Genomic DNA, 18,137 nt, shown 5'->3' with positions numbered 1-18,137 from the left:
ATAAGCGCGCACCCCGCATTTGCCTTATGGCCACCGACGCGCCGCGTATCGCGCCGATCGCGCCGAGCGATGTGCGCCGTATTGCCGGTGCGCAAGTCGTGCCTGATATGCGATCCGCGGTGAAGGAGCTAATTGAGAATGCGCTGGATGCAGGCGCCACAAGTATAGGTGCGTCGCGCACAACTGACGCGAGAACTGCGCTTCAAAGAGTACGGTCTGGGCGGCATCGAAGTGGTGGACAACGGCAGCGGTATACGCAGGGACGATTATGCTATGATTGGTACGTGTTGCTGCTAATGTCAGGGCGGCGCCACCATACATCCAAACTTATGAGCTTCGACGACCTAACGCGTGTCACGACGTTTGGCTTTCGTGGCGAGGCACTGGCCTCGCTGTGCTCCGTTGCTGATGTGACTATGCTCACAGCCACAGAGAAGGATGCGCCCATGGGTACCCTGCTGGAATTTGCGCATGATGGTTCTCTGAAGGCGTGTGACAAGCGCATCGCAAGGCAGCGTGGCACGTCCGTGACTCTGCTGAATCTTCTCTCGGGTCTGCCTGTCCGTCGGCGCGAGCTAGAGAAGAATGTAAAGCGCGAGTTTGCGAAGGCGCATGCCATGATCCAGTCGTATGCCCTGGTTAGTGAGGGCGTGCGTTGGGCCTCTTCCGTCCTGCTGGCAGATGGAAAACGCGTCTCGCAACTCGTTGTGCGGGCTTCGTCGGGGCCGCAGTATCTGCAAGCGAATATGGCCGCGCTCTTCGGCACCAAGGCCTCGGCGGCTATGCAGTCCATGAATCTAGATCTCTCTGACGACGACCACGACGACGACATTCGCATGCTGGGCCTCGTCTCGAAGCCCGCTGCGGGCAGTGGGCGCAGCAGTGGCGATCGCCAGTACTTTTACCTGAATGGGCGTCCATGGGAATGTCCTAAGCTGGCACACATTTTTAACCAGGTGTATCGCACATTCAATGCAACACAGTTTCCTTGTGTTATTGCGGACCTGCGACTCGGTAGGCATGCCTACGATGTGAATGTGAGCCCGGACAAGCGGACGTTGTACCTCCACGAGGAAGCTGTTCTGCTGGAACGCATTCGCGTAGCGCTCGAGCAAGTTCTTGAGCCATCTCGGAGCATCCTGCACGTGCAGAATCAGGCGTTCGAGTCGACACCGACACCTTCGGAAGAAGCTCCCAAGCGTAGCGCGCCGGAAGCTACACGCGATCCCCCCAAATCGGCCCGCACAGAAACTTGTGTATCGACGCTGTCAGCTTCGTGGAGCTCCCCACCGGTTTCACAAGATGCTAGTGCTTCGCAGGGCGTCTCGTCTATGCGCGCGCAGTTTCGACAGGCCGTACAAAACTTTGCAATGAAGAGAGCACAGTTGCCTGATAATTACGTGTCGGAGTATGAAGAAGAAGGTCTGGATGGGTCGGACATAGAGGACCAGCCCATCTCACCAGGCAGCCCAGATGCGTCGTTGCAGGGTGAGACTAGGCACAGATCCCCCATGACGACTCCTACTACACCAGCCGAGCCTGAAAATACAGTGGAACGCCCAGCATGGCAACGTCACAAGCGGCGCAGACTGCCAGAAACACCGATCCAGGCCCAAGACTTGGACGATGACCAACCAAATAACGAGCCCGATCGCAGGGCACAGATACCAGACGTGCCTGTGTCGCCGGGTGTAGAAAGCCCCCCGTCAGACTGGGAGGAGCCGGCTCGACCAGCTGACTGTCCGCCCGCATCCTGCTCCACGCCGCAGGTCGATGCCCCTCACAACGAGCAGGATCTGTTTACAATCACAGCGACGTCTGTGTCTACCGAATCTAGTGATGAGCTGGACGAGGAAGCTCAGCCCTCCTCGCCCGTCCATGTTCAGCCGATGAATACCCAGGACAAGGGTCGCACTGTACAAAGATCAACAAATCGCAGTTCACTTTCGGCACACACTGTCATACTTCCGTTTGATTTTCAGAAATATCGTGGCCGTTTGGAGCGCGCACCCACGCCGTGCACGCCCAGGCCTTGGCAGGGAGCGGAAGTGGGTGTCCCTGATCAGGAGGTGGTTGCAGCTTTGGAGCGAGTCTTGGCCAAGCCGGACTTTAGCCAAATGCACGTTGTGGGGCAGTTCAATTTGGGTTTTATTATTGCCAGACGAACCACACCAGATATGGACGACCTCTTCATTATTGATCAGCATGCAGCGGACGAAAAGTTCAATTTCGAGACTTTGCAGCGTACCACCAAGATCCACAGCCAGCAGCTTCTGCGCCCCCAACCTGTGGAGCTGGCACCCACGGACGAGCTTGTAGCCATGGAACATGCTGAATGGCTACGCATAAATGGCTTCGACGTCAGTGTGGACGAGGAGGCTGCACCAGGTCATCGTATCAAGCTGCTCTCTAAGCCGGTCAGCAAAGACACGGTCTTCGACCTGCATGGTACGCAGCATTTCTAACACCAGACTTCGAGGAGCTACTTTTCCAGCTGCGTGAGACACAGCATGGTCAGGCTTGTCGGGCACGCTGCACTAAGGTCTATGACATGCTGGCGAGTCGGGCTTGTCGGAAGAGCATCATGGTCGGTTCGGCATTGGACCTCCGCCAGATGCGGCAGGTACTCCAGCACATGAGCGAGACGGAGCAGCCATGGAACTGCCCCCATGGACGGCCTACAATCCGTCATCTGACGACGCTGGGAACACCATCGAGTGCGCGGCCTGTCGCATGGTCGGCGCTATCGCTTCTGTAGCAAATGGCACGTGCGAGACGCCTGCCCTGAGGGTGGAGGTAAACCGAGGTCGATCAGCAAGGTTGGCCCACGATGGACGACGGAGCCGAAGCGTGGCAGGCCACACTACGGGCCAGTGAGTCTTTAGAGGCACTACAGGATGCTATATTTTCAGCGGAAGAAGTGATTCAGTCTCACTCACATATTTGGGACTCGACAGATATAAGCGCAGCGCGTCTACTAGTCAGGCTGGACGAGGTACGGGATCGCCTCTCGCATGCGCGTGAAACGGCTCAAAAGGCATGCATGCTACCACCCAGCACCGATGGTCCACAGCGACTTTTCGATGCTGTCGCATCTATTCACTCTCACTTTCATAAAATCCATGCCGACGCGCTGGATTTGGAGCTTCAGCTAGAGAGCGAACGCGCAGTGCTGACTGCCTACGACGTGTGCATGCAGTGTGAGCGCATACTTCTCCATTTGGAATCAAACTCTGCATCTGAATCTCCGGGTTCCAAAGATGCCTTGGAAGCGAAGAAGCGGCATATGCTCTCGACATGTGCGCATCTGATATCTACGATGCGTCGATCTCTACCCGTGCAACCCAAGGCGAGAGCACGCTACGCTCAAATTGAATCACGTTGGAGTATACTGCAGCAAAAACATCATATGGATGATGTTCAAGAAGCTTCCGACGTGTTAGCCTCGTCGCTTACTATCAGCACGCCGATGAGCAAGCGTCCAGCCGGTGACGACGACGCCCGCAAGCGGCGCTGGTCCCTTGGTACACCGAGTCGCTTGCCGCGGACGCCGGGATCTTTACCGCGGACACCTTCACACACCATGTCGCACGTCACAGGTTCGTCACAGAGACCGCGAACAACGGGGAGAATTCGCTCCGAACGCAGCGCTAGTGCCTCCATGTCGCTGCATAGTCCTGGTTGGATGGTCGTCCAGGCACCTTTGGTCGAGGATTCGCCCAGCGAGCGGGCGTCTACAAGACCTATGTCAGCTATGGACCGGCCAAGAACACCTAACGCGCGTCCTCCATCGTCTCAAGGAAAGCGCCTAACACGGCGTGCATCTCTTTTACCACGTCCCTCGCACACTCTGGCACAAGGCTCGCCTGTACCGCCTGTACCCCCTGTGCCGTCTGTGCTACCTGTGCCCGTGACACCCCCAAGATATACCCCTAGCAGGCACTCAGCCGTAAATGGCGCCCGAAGATATGTGCCGGATATGCGCGATGCGTTGGATATTGGTGTGGCTCGTATATGCAACGCACGCAATGTAATGGTGGAGCGCCTGGAAGAACCCCATGCTAGACAGGGCGACGTATATCATCGGTATATGTTATTGTCAAAAAACGTGACCTGTCGTTTACTCCGGATCGTATGTATACAAGATGGCTGACCAAAGCACATTCCCGAGCACCCACGAGACGTGGATCAGCGCAACATTCACGCGCGCGTGGGTGGCGGCTGGATCGAGCTGGACATGTGGCTAGAAACGCGCTAGCATTAGGCTCGCCATACAAGGAAGGCCATGGGGCCGAGATCTAGATGAGCAGGCATAAACATACAAAAGTAAAGAAAGTACTTAGACTCTTATTGTGAGCACTAAGTACGTACCGTGTGTCACAAAGCTCCCGAAGCTGCGACCGACAATAACGTGCCAAGTTGTACCGAACTTTTTGTCGGCAGTGCGCTTCATATGGGCGGCCATATCCTTCTCGAGTTCGAAGCGCATCATGGCATCTGCTGCCATCTCAACTATCTCCTGCTGCATTTCTTGGTCCATGTCAGCATTCTTGATAACAGCCTTGCCGGCATCGGGTGCCGCCGTTGGCGTCACACTGTCGCTCATCGTGGCCCGTTAGTGGGGAACCCAGGGGCGTGTCACTTGCAGGGACTCATCACGTGACTCGTCGTCCGTTGCGCCGCTCAGCTTAGCGTGCCTTTTCTCCATTCGTTTTCATGGATCCAATTCTGCTCGACCGGCTGAAGCTTTTGCTTCCCTTCGCCGAATCGATTCCTGGTAGGATCCTAGAGTAAATGCATCTGCTTTGTTGGATGTGCGTGGAGTGTGTAGAGTGCTACCTCCGGTGCAGCGGTGTGCAGTGCTGTAACAGGCCTGGATTTGCAGCGCTGTACCTATGGGACGCACGACGCAAGACGCAACATAACAGATAATGGATGTAGTGGATTTGAGTAGTCGGTTAGTGTTCATGTGTTTCAGTGGCGGATCGCAGCAAAGATTGTAACTTCTCCTTGGACCACCATGGCCGACGCCGCAACGCCCAAGCCCGCCGACGCGGCGCCAGTCAAGAAAGACAAGAAGGCTGCAAAGGAAGCCAAACGTGAGCGTCGCGCAGCTGCCAAGGTTCAGCAGGAAGGCCAGACACAAATTCAGGGACAGCACAGTTCTGGACCTGTCCAAACTGGTGGTGCGACAGGCGCAGGTAAAGGGCGGCCTGAGAAGCCAGCCATGTCCAAGATCAAGGACGCAGCTCCGACGCCGTCGCTCGATGAGGATCTCTCTACGGTTGGTGTGTTGGGAGATGCCTCGCTCTTTGGAAATGTGACGCTGCCGCGCAACGCCCGCATGAATGCCATAAACTGGAGCAGTGCGGCAGCCCGCGGCGTTATTCATCCTGCTGTGCTGACCCTGTGCCACCAGCTGTCGACCTTTGCGATCCGTGGAGCGAACCAGCGCGCTATAGCCGTACTTCGCGCGCTTGGCGAAGTGATCCGCGATTACAAAACCCCGCAAGGTGCTGTACTAAGTCGCGACCTTCTTACCCGCGTGTCCCAGCAGGTCGGCTTCATTGTGGAATCACGCCCATTAAACACGGCCACGGGTCATGCTGTGCGCTTCCTCAAGTACGAAATTAGTGTGGTGGAAGCGTCGCTTAGCGAGGAGGACGCTAAGGAACACTTGCTGGGCCGGATCGAGCACTTTATCCGCGATCGCATTGTGTATGCCGCCAAGGTCATTCAATCACACGCGGCCGCAAAAATCCATGATGGTGAGGTCGTTATGACATATGCCCACTCTTCTGTCATTGAGGGTACGCTGCTACAGGCCTTCCGTCAGGGGCGCCAGTTCGAAGTGATCGTCGTTGACTCACGCCCACTCTACGAGGGACGTCAGCTGGCTGAGCGGCTACTAGAAGAAGGCATCCCCACGACCTACGGCTTATTGACGTCGCTAAGCACTCTTGCGCCTCGAGCGACACTCGTGCTGTTGGGCACATCGTCGCTCTTGTCCAACGGTGCACCCTATGCTCGCTCAGGCACAGCCATGTGCGCAATGATGGCGCATGGCTTCCACATTCCGGTGATTATATGCTGTGAGACGTACAAATTCAGCGATCGCATCCAGCTCGACAGCTTCGTTGTGAACGAGGCAGGGCAGAGCTCGGACCTGCTCTCTCAAGAAGACGATACCTTGCAGACACCTAGTGTGCTGCTGACTCGCGCCGAATGCAGTGCGCAGTCGCGCCTCAAGGTCGTCCAACTGCTCCACGATGTGACGCCACCCCGCTATGTAAGTGCAATTGCATCCGAGGTGGGTCTGAGTGGAACGGAGAGTGTCGGTGTCATTTTACGCGACTACAAGAGTGTACTCTTTGGCGTATAGATTGAAACTACGCTTCACGCACATAGTTTCCAGGGAACACGCCTTCAACGCCATTCAAGCGGCCTGTCCACCAGTCCTCCGCGCTGGGAGTTCGCTTCAGCACTTCAATTTTGTCACCAGCGTGGAACGACAGGTCGCCATCAGCGGTAGCAGCATAATCGTACAGGGCAATGACATAGTCGGCCGCCAAGGGGCTGGGCTTGGGGGGTGCCGTCGCGGCCGCAGTACTCGGTGTATAGGCGGGGGGTTGTTCCGACGCAGGGGCTGTCGCAGGAAAGCTGGAGGCGGGGAGAGCTGCTGCAGATTTCGGGTTCGTGATCATCTGACTCTTGGTGCGTGTGCTGAGGGACGTTCCGCTTTTGGCCATCTGCAAAATCCGTGCGCTGGGTGGCACCGGTTTCTGGATCGAGAACGACTCCAGCTCAGCGATGATTTGGCTCATATCGATTGCATACTTGTGCTCGTGCGAGATGAGGTTGTTCTCAGACATATCAAACTTGCCAGAGGCAAACTGCTTGAGCTTTTCCATAGAGAGATAGAAAACGTTCAGCTGCATATAGTAGAAGGAGTAGAGCAGCGGCGTGATGAGGCGCGTTACCATGTCCATGAACTTGGGCAGCTCCGCCTTCAAGAGGTTATTGTGATGTTCATAGTCGGCCGCCGAGGCCTCTGACTCGTGCTCAAGCTTGAACATGTTTTGGTCTTCTTTGGCCGACCGGCTCTGCTTCTCCTTCAGCTTCGTGTAAGAGTTCGAGTGGCGATCGAAGTCAATCAGTTTGTGATCGCGCTTCGTGATAGCCTTCTCAATATTTTTGAGCAGGCTTTCAAGTTCTTCGGCAGGCGCAATCACGCGGGTGGCAATAAGCTCGAGCTCGGGACGAAGCGATTCACGCAGATCGTCAATGTAGGTCATGTAGCCGCTGAGGTTCACCAGAGTCTGCACGACCTCCGGGTGCCTGCGCTCGAGGTCGTACTCCAAGCCCAGGGGGTGGTAAAGAGTACTGAACTCACTGGTGAACATACTGCATGACTCAAGCATCTTCTTGATCGCGTCCAGATAGGTACGAGACTCTCTCGTCAACTGACGAATTAGCTTTTCCACCGCTGTGAACTTGTGGCGCAGATGATCAAATTCAACATCCGTAGACTTGGCAGAAAGTCCCACCTTGGATGTCACAACGTGAGGCGTCCGTTGAATGAACTTCGTAAACCCCTTCATGTTGAAGCCGTGCGGCGTTGCGTCCTAGGACAAGAGTGCCAAACGGGAGGCGGTGTGGCTCAAACGCTTATGTCATCCACACGCTTATTGCGGGGATCCAACAAGCACGCGACACCGCATCGCCAGGCACTGCGACTCGGCGCGCGACGGGGGCGTCTGCCATGCGAGATGAGAAACGGCGGCCTAAAAGCAAGCAGAAGAAGCCACCTAGGTCCATCGAGGAGCATGTGATGCGGAAGATGTCACTCGGTGTGTCGGAATTAGTGTCTCCGGCCTGGTGTGAATACGCGTACCAATATAATGTACTGTTCCAGTCACACCTACCGCTTTCGATGCGGCCGCTCACTATTACAACACCCAGAGGGACAGTAATGGAGCCAGACTGGAGCTCTATGGAACAGAAGGAGGCTGTGATGGAGAAAGGTTCAGCCATACACGAGGACATCGAACGAGATGTACTGCCTGTCCAAGTGTCGATTCGCGTTGAAACACGGGAAGATGAATGGGCTCTCCTGTTATTGCAATTTGCAACAGGGCTTTATATCTTACAAACAAGCGGGCGCACTCGTGAAGTGCCTGTTTTTGGAGTAATACATGGAAAACTGATCCGAGGTATCATTGATGAATTGCATCTTGACGAGCGGGGCGAGATTGTCCTTCTGGAGACGAAGACTCGCTCATCAGCAACGATCCCATCACGCATTGACCAGCAGCAGGCTCATTGGCAATGCATGATATACCGCCGCCTACTCGTGAGCATGGCTGCCACTTGGCATTGCGCCCTCGAGGACAGCGCATCTACCTTGGACTTGGCCGTGATCTGGGAGACGTTCCATATTCGCATGGATATACCCTTGACGAATGCCTTCGTCGAAGACCTGGAGAGAATGGTACATCGCGTTGATACGCCTTGGGAAAGGGGTCATTTGGCTCCCGATCTGACGCTGCAGCACGTCATGGATATGGTCAAGACCACCTTGCGAGGTATCCATAGGCGAATGGCGCCGATGATGAAAATTGTATATATGCGACGTGATACGGCAGAAGCCCTTCAGAGTGTTTCCGTCACAAACAATAAACCAGCTTTGGACGACTTCTTGGACAAGACATTCGCATTGTTGGATGGAAAGCGAGAGCCGGAAGGGGTTGCCGTTGCCAGCACAAACCGTTGCGATAGTTGCGCATGGCGCAATGACTGCGAGTGGCGCGATGATATGGCTAAGGCAGCTCAAAAGCGTGGTCTGAGACGCAGTTTTGAGCGTCGAGGTCATGGAGACGACGATGAACAACTGTGGGCACAATTTGACGAAAAAGACCTGCTCAATTTAGATTGGTAGTTACTTCTCCTTCCTCTTGCGTAAACTTTGAGACTTATCTGCGACAGCTGCGCGTTTCGTACGCTTCGATGCGGGTGCCGGAGGGGCATTTGATTTCCGTCGCGAAGCAGCGCTAGGTGGCTTCTGAAACGTAGATTTAGGAGACGAATTGGCAGAGAGGAACTCATCTTCGGAATCAGAAGCTGAGTCCTCGCTCTTTGATTCACTCCCAACCTCAAGCTCATCGTCCGATTCATTGAGGAGTGCATGGGCTTCTTTGAAATCCTCGTCTAGTTGTTGTTCTTTCTTCAAAGTGCGCCTCGTGGCTTTCCAGTCGCCAAAAGTGCGTCTTGTATTTATAGATTCTTCATTGGTAGCACCCATAAGCCATTCACCCCAGTTGTCCTCGACTTTTGGTGAGGTAACACGGTGGGAAAACGGCACGACCCATTGATCTGGATCAACGGATTCTGATGGTCCTTCAGGTGCTTTGTCTTTTACTTGGTCCGATCCTTTTTTCTCAGATTGTAGAGCAGCGCGCTGAGCACCTCGCTGCATGAACTTCAGCCCCTGAAGTCGACTCGACATGGGTTTGGTCGTCATGGTGGAGATGGAGGAGACAATAAATTCTGCCCGATTTCAATCTAGATCGATGAAGCCGTCCGACACATCCATGGATGAAGCATGCCTGGCTCAGCTTGAGTGCGTATGAGTCACTAATTTAAGATCGTCTTGGAAGGAGCTATTAGCCCAGCAGGAAGGGTCTGTAAAGGAAAGAACTTTTTATTCCGTTCTATGGCGCCTACGACTTGACGACGTTTCAAACGACGCTTTTCGCTCATGGCCATCAACTGTAAGACTTCAACGGCGAGCGTATCGACATCTGCAGAATAGGCTGGCCTTTGTGTGGCAAGGACCTCTAGTACCTATTGATGATGAAGATATGCACCCTCTCCAGGAAGCGGTTGGTAGTATCGTCACTTACCCCAGACGCCGAGACAAAAGATGGATAATATCAAAGCCACGCAAGAACTCATTGCCCTAGATCTCAAACGTCTCTCCGAATTGCCTTCTGACGCTGGTGTGGCTTCCTTACAACGAATATTGACGATATGGTCACTTACCCAATCTGATTATGACTATCGCCAGGGTATGCATGAAGTGGCGTCGTTCCTGTGGACATTGAGGGCACGCGAATCTCTCCCAACCCCTGTGGACCCCCAGAAAGAGACATTGGATATCCATTCGCTGCTAGCACCTGAGGAAGTGGAAGCGGACACGTTCTTCCTTTTCTCAGGCATCATGCAGCGCCTTGCTTCACAGTACTTCATCGAGCGCGCCGGATCCCCCTCACTGATCAAAGCCATTTTGTATCGCGTCGATCGGATTTTGGAAAGCCATTTATTCGGGCTTGAGCTGGAATGGTCACCTATACTACTGTACGCATTTATGGCTGACCTTGCAGTCGTTGGCATCGTCTCATGTATCTCCACGAGGTATGTGCGTTCTACTTACTCAGTTTCCTGTGGAAACAAATACCCTCCTTTGGGATGCCATGATACGACGAGACCCTTCCCTATCGCTGCTGCCCTATGTATCTACAGTCTTGATTCTGATGCACCGTGACCGCCTCATTGTTTCTGACTATATCGAGGCCATGCAGTTTCTCATGCATCTGCCGACTCCTTCGTCAGCATCAGACCTTGTTCGTGAAGCCGAGCTTTTGCACAAGACCCCCACTTCCGAAATGGGCATTATCATTCTTCGCGCACATGCGCAGCAACCTCCTTCTTTGGATACCCCCATGCTAGAATCGGCAAGAGCGCGTCTGATGGAGCTTTCCAGTGCGCACGCTCCACGAGTAATCCAGAACCTTTTGAATCCCGCTGAGCAGCAAGGCACACCGAACTGGAGCCCTTTATCTCAGGCACGGCTTCACTCCGAGTCAACAGACACTTTTACACAGCGAAGACGTGCCATGCTTTCACTGGATGATGTACATAATAGAGATCTGTAATACATTCTATGGCACTGTTGGTGTCTCTTGATACCGTTGATTCACCTTATCGATCATCGCTTGAATTTCTTCCGCCGATTTGGATGGGGGATGCTGCTGTGCCTCGCGCTCGTGGCGGCGTTTCGCTTGCGCCTCCAATTGCGCCACCACTTCCACGGGCATATCAGCTGGTACATAGCCAATGCCAATTACGCGGCCAGCACTGGGAGCTTGTGCCCAGGGCTCTGTTTCTGTTTCCTCGTTTGTATCGTCGAGTGGCGCTTGAAATGCCTTTAACTTTTCCGCGTGTACAGCTTTGGTAGTCTCGATTTCATCCTGGAGCGATAAAATTTCGCTTTGTAGCTTTTTCCTGTCATTGGCATTGTAGACGGGCGCGGGTGCTGTCATTTGGTCTAGGCGGGTAGGACCCAGCAATTTATCCATCCACTCATGGTACAGTGCGTAGCGGGCGGCAGCTAGATCGCGTGGAACGACGACATCGAGTGGATCTAGATGTAAGTATCGCTGAACGCACCAACAAGGGCATCAGCCACGTCTTCATCCTGCTCGCGACCATAAATGATATTCGCGTAGGGCCGTTTCACGATCGGCGCACTGACGCCGAGCATCCCCGAGGCCCGGGGCATATTGGCTCGCACCTCATTCGATGGATCCCATGCAAATGGATGCTGGGTTTTGCGCTTGCGCCCTCGCACGGGGGCAGTGTGCATCGTCTTGGATGCTGTTCCTGGGCGGGGGAGGTTGGGCAACCGCGTTCGTTCGCGCTCCGCCGATCGCTCCACGCGGTCCACGTGGACCCACGTGTCCAGAACTTTCCAACGCGCGGGAGATCGGGGATTTGTGTCAGACCAACACATAAAAGTTAGCTACAGACGAAGCGGTGGCGATAGCCGAAGCCATGCCAAACGATTGGTACTCTATTTTGGAAGTGGATCCCAATGCTTCCGGTAATGAGATACGTACAGCATATCGTAAGCAGGCGTTGAGGTCACATCCTGATCGTGCTTCGGCCTCTGAGAAGGAAGAAGCAACGGCCAAATTCAAGCTTGTGGCGGAGTGCGTATTCTGTAGCTAACGTCCCAGAGCCTATGAAGTGCTTAGTGACGACAGGCGGAGGTGGGAATACGACAGATTTGAGTACCCGCTGCTTACGGGGACTATGCCTGATGGTTCGGACCCGCAGACGTCTATGTCTCCCGGCGGTCACACATTTGTTTGGGAGAGTAGCTTTGACTCGGCACGGAGAGCGCAGGGCCGACACGGAACAGATGGATTTGCACGCGGCTCTTTTGACCCTTTTGAGTTGTTTAATTCTATGTTCGCGCGCGACTTTCATGAGATGGAGGCCAACAGCGGGTTCGACGACAGCTTCATGAACTGGGGCATGTCTTTCCCTGGCGTGTCGAATATAGGGCGTCCCACTTCCTTTGGCGCACCTCCGCCTTTCGCATCGCGCAACCCACTGGTTGGTGAGTCTATGTCGCCGCCGTCCTTTCCTACTATGGCATCGTTCGGCTCACTCTTTGGACAGCAGCCCATTCACGCCAGCATGCCTGGTGGCAATACCGTTTATTCGAGCAGCTCGTCCAACTACTCGTTCCAGGGCGGCTCTGGAAACGCGTCAGAAAGTCGTCGTACAACTGTCGTCAACGGTCGACGGGAGACCATTATTACCAAGCGGGATGCGCAAGGCAACGAGACGGTGCGGAAAATCACGCCAGAGGGCGAGACAATTCATATCAACGGGCAGCTTCAGACCGCTCTGGAGGCCCCGCCGGCACCGCAGGCTGTGGAAATGGCTCGGGGGGAGGAGTCGTCGTCAAAGGAGTCCAAGTCGGACTCGTCGGGCCACTCTAGTTGGCGAAAAAAATGGAAACTGTTCTAAGCTATCAATATTAAGTATCTACTATCGTACTCTTTCTTTCGCTTTGCTTTCATAGGCTACACACGATCTTGCTCTCTAGCGTAGCGGACGGGGCCGTGACACATCCTCCTATTAGGTCCAATCTCATGTTATCCGTACACGTGAGGGTGAAATTTTTTTCGGCGGTTCGCGGCCGGTGTTGCGGGTGACCAACATGGATGTGCGTGCGACGAGCGGGAGCGCTGACCCTAGCCGGCTTATGTGCAGGAGCTGCACGGTATTCTGCAGCAAGCCAATGTGCCCGACACGGCGGCCGTGAAGGCTGTACGTATGCGTGAATGTGAGCTGACGCTAGGCGACGGAGGCACTCCAATCCCGATACCTGAAGGACAGCAAGGCTGTACCTGCTCTCTTTGAGATTCTGGCGTCGTCTTCGGACTTGGCTGTGCGCCAACTCGCCTCTGTGGAATTGCGGAAAAAACTGTCGAAGAGCAACAAGGTCTGGACGAAGCAGCCCGTCGAGATCCGTGATGGCATCAAGACCAAGTTTCTCGAGATTATTTCCGCAGAGCCAAGCCACCTGCTGCGCAATGCCATGGCGCGTGTGATTGCGGAGATTGCTCGCAAGGAGCTTCCGATGCAGTCGTGGCCTGCTCTGCTGCCGTGGCTGTTTACCTCGGCGGAGTCGCCAAATGCCACGCAGCGCCAGACGGCCATGCTTGTCCTGTTTATCATTCTGGAGACGTTTGTGGACAGTGAGGCTCTCAAGTCGCAGTTGCCGCGCATTATGGGCCTCTTCGCCAAGGGTCTACAGGACCCCGAGAGCATCGAGGTGCGCATTACCACTGTGCGCGCGCTTAGCAAAGTGGCTGAGAACCTGGACTCGGACGACCAGGCTGACCTGTCGGCCATGCAGAGCGCGGTGCCGCAGATGGTCGAGGTACTGCAACAATGCCTCGATGCCTCACACACCGAAGGTGTGCGTCAGATTCTCGACGTGTTTGAGAACCTGTGCATGCTCGAGGCCCCTGTTCTGACGGCGCACCTTGCCGACCTGGTGGGCTTCTTCGTGCGCAACAGTGCGAACCGGGACCACGAGGAGGACCTGCGTCTCATGTGCCTCAACTCGCTTGTGTGGACGATCCAATACAAGCGCTCGCGTGTACAGAGCCTTGGTCTGGCCAAGCCGCTGCTCGAGCAGCTTATGCCGATTGCGACGGAGGAGGAGTCGGACGATGTTGAAGAAGACACACCCGCGCGCCTTGCGCTGCGTGTCATTGACCAGCTGGCGACTGAGCTCCCGCCGAGTCACGTCTTCCCTCCACTGCTCGAGCTGGTCCAGGCGTATGCCCACCACCCTGATGCTATGCACCGCAAGGCGGCGATGATGGCATTCGGTGTGAGTGTTGAGGGTTGCTCGGAGTACATACGCCCCCACATGGACGAGCTGTGGCCGTTTGTGGAGAGCGGCATGAAAGATCCTGAGGTGGTGGTCCGCAAAGCGTCGTGCATTACACTGGGCTGCCTCTGTGAAATGCTGGATGAGGAGTGTGCCGCGAAGCATGCTGTGTTCCTGCCGCTGATTATGGAGCTGATCAATGTGCCAGAGACGCAGCGCGCTGCCTGCACGGCTCTGGATGCCCTGCTCGAGGTGATGGGCGATGAGATCGCTCAGTACCTGCCCGCCATCATGGAGCGCCTGACGGGTCTGCTGGAGACGGCGCCCGTTGCCGTCAAGGCTACGATCACGGGTGCGATTGGCAGTGCGGCGCACGCGGCGAAAGAAGGCTTTGTGCCGTACTTTGCGCCGCTCATGCAGCGTGTGCAGCCATTCCTGCTGTTTACCGAAGAGGGCGAGGAAATGGACCTGCGTGGCATTGCCACCGATACCATCGGCACGTTCGCCGAGGCGGTGGGCGCAGAGCACTTCCGTCCGTACCTGCCCGATATGATGCGCATTACCGTCGAGAGCCTGGCGATGGACCAGCCACGCATTCGTGAATGTGCGTTTATTTTCTTTGCGGTCATGTCGCGTGTGTTCAAGGACGAGTTTGGCCCCTACCTGGAGCATGTGGTGCCTCGCATGCTGCAGAGCTTCGAGCAATCGGAACACGATCCTGTGCCGGGTGCGCCGGGCGATGGCACGATCACTGGCTTTGGCGTGCCGGACGAGGATGAGGAGGACGATGGGTTCGTGGACATGGAGGAGCTTGCGAACTCGTTCCTGAACGTGTCCACAGCTGTGGCCATCGAGAAGGAGGTGGCGGCCGACTCGCTGGGCGAGCTGTTCCAGTACACGCGCGGTGCGTTCCTACCTTACGTGGAGCGTGCGACTGAGGAGCTGATCAGTCTCACGTCGCACTTTTACCAGGGTATTCGCAAGAGCGCCATCGCGACGCTGTTCACGTTCATCAACACGCTATACGAGCTGAGTGACTCGCCTGAGTGGGTGCCGGGCGTGCAGGTGAAGGTGCCGCTGAACCCCGATGTGCAAAAGATTGTGCAACTAGTCGTGCCCAACATCATGGAAGCCTGGGAGGCCGAGGACGACCGCACCGCCGCTATCGAGATCTGCCAGTCGCTAGCGGGCTGCCTGAACAAATGTGGTCCTGCCATCATTACGCCAGACTGGCTCGAGACTACGTGCCTGTACACGCATCAAATTCTCGACAAGAAGTCCGCGTGCCAAGTTGACCCGGAGGGTGAGGAGGCAGAGGACTCGGAGGACTCGAGCGAGTACGAGTCGGTGCTGATCAGTGCAGCCACGGACCTGGTCGGCGCGATGGCGAACGTGCTGGGCGGCGACTTTGCGGGTCCGCTGCAGCAGTTCCTACCGCTGTTGTGCAAGTACTACAGCCCAGGCCGCTCGACGAGCGACCGTGCCACGGCAATTGGTTCGCTGGGCGAGGTTATTGTGGGCCTCAAGAGTGCCATTACACCGTTCACACAGGACATCCTCACGGTGCTCTCGCACTCGATCACCGACGAAGAGGCGTCCGTGCGTTCGAACTCTGCGTTTGCCGCTGGTGTGCTGATTGAGAACAGCGACGCGGACTTGTCGCCGCATTATGCATCGCTACTTACCGCATTGCAGCCTTACTTTGCCAAGACGGCCGACGAAGCGGACGATCTTAAGACAGCGCGCGACAATGCGTGTGGGTGCCTTGCGCGCATGATCATGAAGAAGCCCGACGGTGTGCCCCTGGACCAGGCGCTCCCTGTGCTTTTCTCGTCTTTGCCACTGGAAAATGACCACGCAGAGTGGGCGCCCGTGCTGCTGTGCCTGATCCAGCTTGTGCGCGCGAACCACCCTGCTGGCATGCAGCACCTTGACACAATCTTACAGCTCTTCAGACACGTGCTCGGCAGCTCGGAGGACGTTTTGGGTGGGCAGTTACGGGGCCACGTGGTGGCGTTCCTCTCGCTGCTCCACACACAGGCACCCGAGAAGGTGCGCGAGTATGGTCTGGAGGCCTACCTGGTGTAGAGGCGCTGCACATCGCGTTGCTTGTAGAAACATGACGGATTCACGCTACCGTGTCGATCCCTCGTTGCTACGAACGGTCATCCCGGCAGGGGTAGCGCGTGGCAGAAGCGAGCCATCGCTCCGTGGCGCATCGCTCCGTGGCACGCGGCGCGTCGAGGGCACCCGCGGCGGGGCACCACCTAGCTCGGCGCGCTGCAAGAACCAAGGGTGTCGAAGCGCGGCCTCGGGCTGTAAGCGGCGTTCCGGGTCCCATGTAAGGCACCGCGCGACAAAATCGAGGAACAACTCGTCGTTTGAGCGCACCGCGCTGATCAACGACTTAGAGTTGGGCCGCCGTTTTTGTCCACGCGACGTGACGACGGGGCGTGGCGCACCCGTGCTGTCGAAAAACAGCTTGCACCGCGTGCTGCGCTCGAGAAGGCCGCGATCCGGCACGCCCAGCACTTCCATCATGCACGCCAGTTGATCCTGCTCGTTCTCGCCGGGGAAGATCGGGTAGCCCGTGTGCAGCTCGACGAGGATGCAGCCCAAGCTCCACATATCAATCGCCATGTGGTAGTCGACACCAAGGATCACCTCGGGCGAGCGGTAAAAGCGGCTTTGGATATACGTGTACACCTTTTCGTCCTCGAAACAACTCGAGCCAAAGTCGATCACGCGGATCTCACTGTGCCGTGGATGCACGAGCAAGATGTTTTCCGGCTTGAGATCGCAGTGCACAATACGCGCTTGCCACATGAGCGAGAGGCACGTCAGTGTCTGATACGCAAAACGACGGATCAGCGTCGTGGAAAAGCCCTCAAAGTTGTTCGCTTTGATCAACTCGTACAGGTTGATGCTCAACAACTCCATCGTCACACACAGGTGGTGCCGGAATGTGAACGAGTCCGACATGTGCACGACGTGATGCCGGCCATCTGAATCAGCCTCTGTGAGGTGCTTCATAATCTTCACCTCTACGACCGCCTGGTGGTGGAAGCGCCGCTTGTTGCGGATCAACTTGATCGCCACATATCTGCCCGTTTTGTGGTCGCGGCACTGAAGGACCTGCCCAAAGCTTCCGCGGCCAAGCAGCTTGATGATCTCATAGCGGTATGCCAAATGGTCGCGAATATTGACAATGTAGTCGCCTCGCTCGTCGTCGTAGCCATAATTCCGCTCCGGCTTGGTCGGCACGGCATAGTGCTTGTGCCGCGCAAACGAGCCGAGGTAGTATATGTTTTCATACTCCTTCATCTCTTGCATCTCGTATGGGCACAAGTGATTGCCATAAATTACCTCTGCCTGCCGGGGCGAGAGACGCTTGCTCGCCGCTACCGGCTGCGGGAAGGAGAAGTGCTTGTCCAAGTCCTCTTGCCGGGCGCCCGCAGCAAGTTTCCGCCGGTATAAGCGCTGTACATGTCGCTCCATCTCCTCGTCCGCGGCAGCCGTATCATCCACGAACATCGGCGTGCGTGTCGTGCGCCGCGACTGTACACTCGATGATCGCCGACGCATATTTGTCGGCACAGGGATCCCGGACTCGGGCACATAAAGGCGGCTCACACTCGCCGTCGACGCCGCAGGTGTCACGGCATTGGGCAGCGAACCCGGCGTCGCTTGCGTCGCTGGCATCTCAGACGACAGCGTGTGGGTAGTAAATTCCGCGCCATCCGCGCCATGCTCTCGCATCCGGGCAGCGCTCGCCGACTCGTCCTGCGATTGGCGCAGCGCTTCCGTGGCCTGGTCCCGCTGCGATGAGACATGCATCGGCTGCTCGACTCGTGACCCAGCTGCAACTACACCGCTGGAGGGTATCGATCCAGGCGTACGCTCCTGCCGTGATCGGGGCGCGCCCTTTTCCTTCGGCGTC

General features: G+C 56.1%; 9 protein-coding genes across 9 annotated transcripts; 5 read left to right on the top strand and 4 right to left on the bottom strand.

Annotated features, from left to right (window-relative positions):
- Positions 1 to 26: 26 nt before the first annotated feature.
- On the top strand, positions 27 to 3,777 carry MSY001_1319 (uncharacterized protein; the record flags this gene model as incomplete). The annotated part of the gene is made up of 6 exons (XM_018883119.1): positions 27 to 168; positions 233 to 280; positions 427 to 2,417; positions 2,563 to 2,873; positions 2,965 to 3,599; positions 3,698 to 3,777. 6 exons carry the CDS (start codon positions 27 to 29, stop codon positions 3,775 to 3,777), a joined length of 3,207 nt encoding a protein of 1,068 aa, XP_018739910.1.
- Positions 3,778 to 4,260: 483 nt separating this feature from the next.
- MSY001_1318 (uncharacterized protein) lies at positions 4,261 to 4,606 on the bottom strand (the record flags this gene model as incomplete). The annotated part of the gene is made up of 2 exons (XM_018883118.1): positions 4,261 to 4,346; positions 4,372 to 4,606. The coding sequence occupies 2 exons, from the start codon at positions 4,604 to 4,606 to the stop codon at positions 4,261 to 4,263; spliced, it is 321 nt and encodes a 106-aa protein (XP_018739909.1).
- A 414-nt stretch (positions 4,607 to 5,020) lies between these two features.
- On the top strand, positions 5,021 to 6,382 carry MSY001_1317 (uncharacterized protein; the record flags this gene model as incomplete). Its single annotated transcript, XM_018883117.1, has 1 exon — positions 5,021 to 6,382. The coding sequence occupies one exon, from the start codon at positions 5,021 to 5,023 to the stop codon at positions 6,380 to 6,382; it is 1,362 nt and encodes a 453-aa protein (XP_018739908.1).
- A 7-nt stretch (positions 6,383 to 6,389) lies between these two features.
- On the bottom strand, positions 6,390 to 7,601 carry MSY001_1316 (uncharacterized protein; the record flags this gene model as incomplete). Its single annotated transcript, XM_018883116.1, has 1 exon — positions 6,390 to 7,601. One exon carries the CDS (start codon positions 7,599 to 7,601, stop codon positions 6,390 to 6,392), a length of 1,212 nt encoding a protein of 403 aa, XP_018739907.1.
- Positions 7,602 to 9,922: 2,321 nt separating this feature from the next.
- Positions 9,923 to 10,274, top strand: MSY001_1315 (uncharacterized protein; the record flags this gene model as incomplete). The annotated part of the gene is made up of 2 exons (XM_018883115.1): positions 9,923 to 10,197; positions 10,241 to 10,274. 2 exons carry the CDS (start codon positions 9,923 to 9,925, stop codon positions 10,272 to 10,274), a joined length of 309 nt encoding a protein of 102 aa, XP_018739906.1.
- Positions 10,275 to 10,338: 64 nt separating this feature from the next.
- On the top strand, positions 10,339 to 10,934 carry MSY001_1314 (uncharacterized protein; the record flags this gene model as incomplete). The annotated part of the gene is made up of 2 exons (XM_018883114.1): positions 10,339 to 10,356; positions 10,437 to 10,934. 2 exons carry the CDS (start codon positions 10,339 to 10,341, stop codon positions 10,932 to 10,934), a joined length of 516 nt encoding a protein of 171 aa, XP_018739905.1.
- Positions 10,935 to 10,940: 6 nt separating this feature from the next.
- MSY001_1313 (uncharacterized protein) lies at positions 10,941 to 11,644 on the bottom strand (the record flags this gene model as incomplete). The annotated part of the gene is made up of 2 exons (XM_018883113.1): positions 10,941 to 11,422; positions 11,449 to 11,644. The coding sequence occupies 2 exons, from the start codon at positions 11,642 to 11,644 to the stop codon at positions 10,941 to 10,943; spliced, it is 678 nt and encodes a 225-aa protein (XP_018739904.1).
- Positions 11,645 to 13,012: 1,368 nt separating this feature from the next.
- MSY001_1312 (uncharacterized protein) lies at positions 13,013 to 16,285 on the top strand (the record flags this gene model as incomplete). Its single annotated transcript, XM_018883112.1, has 3 exons — positions 13,013 to 13,018; positions 13,051 to 13,122; positions 13,154 to 16,285. 3 exons carry the CDS (start codon positions 13,013 to 13,015, stop codon positions 16,283 to 16,285), a joined length of 3,210 nt encoding a protein of 1,069 aa, XP_018739903.1.
- Positions 16,286 to 16,330: 45 nt separating this feature from the next.
- On the bottom strand, positions 16,331 to 17,731 carry MSY001_1311 (uncharacterized protein; the record flags this gene model as incomplete). The annotated part of the gene is given in 2 exon segments (XM_018883111.1): positions 16,331 to 16,883; positions 16,896 to 17,731. The coding sequence occupies 2 exon segments, from the start codon at positions 17,729 to 17,731 to the stop codon at positions 16,331 to 16,333; spliced, it is 1,389 nt and encodes a 462-aa protein (XP_018739902.1).
- Positions 17,732 to 18,137: the final 406 nt, after the last annotated feature.

This window comes from Malassezia sympodialis, genomic scaffold, assembly GCF_000349305.1.
Source record: "Malassezia sympodialis ATCC 42132 genomic scaffold, msy_sf_5, whole genome shotgun sequence".
NCBI classification, from domain to species: domain Eukaryota; kingdom Fungi; phylum Basidiomycota; class Malasseziomycetes; order Malasseziales; family Malasseziaceae; genus Malassezia; species Malassezia sympodialis.
Note: the sequence above shows the minus strand (reverse complement) of the source record. Positions and strands in the feature narration are given on the sequence as shown.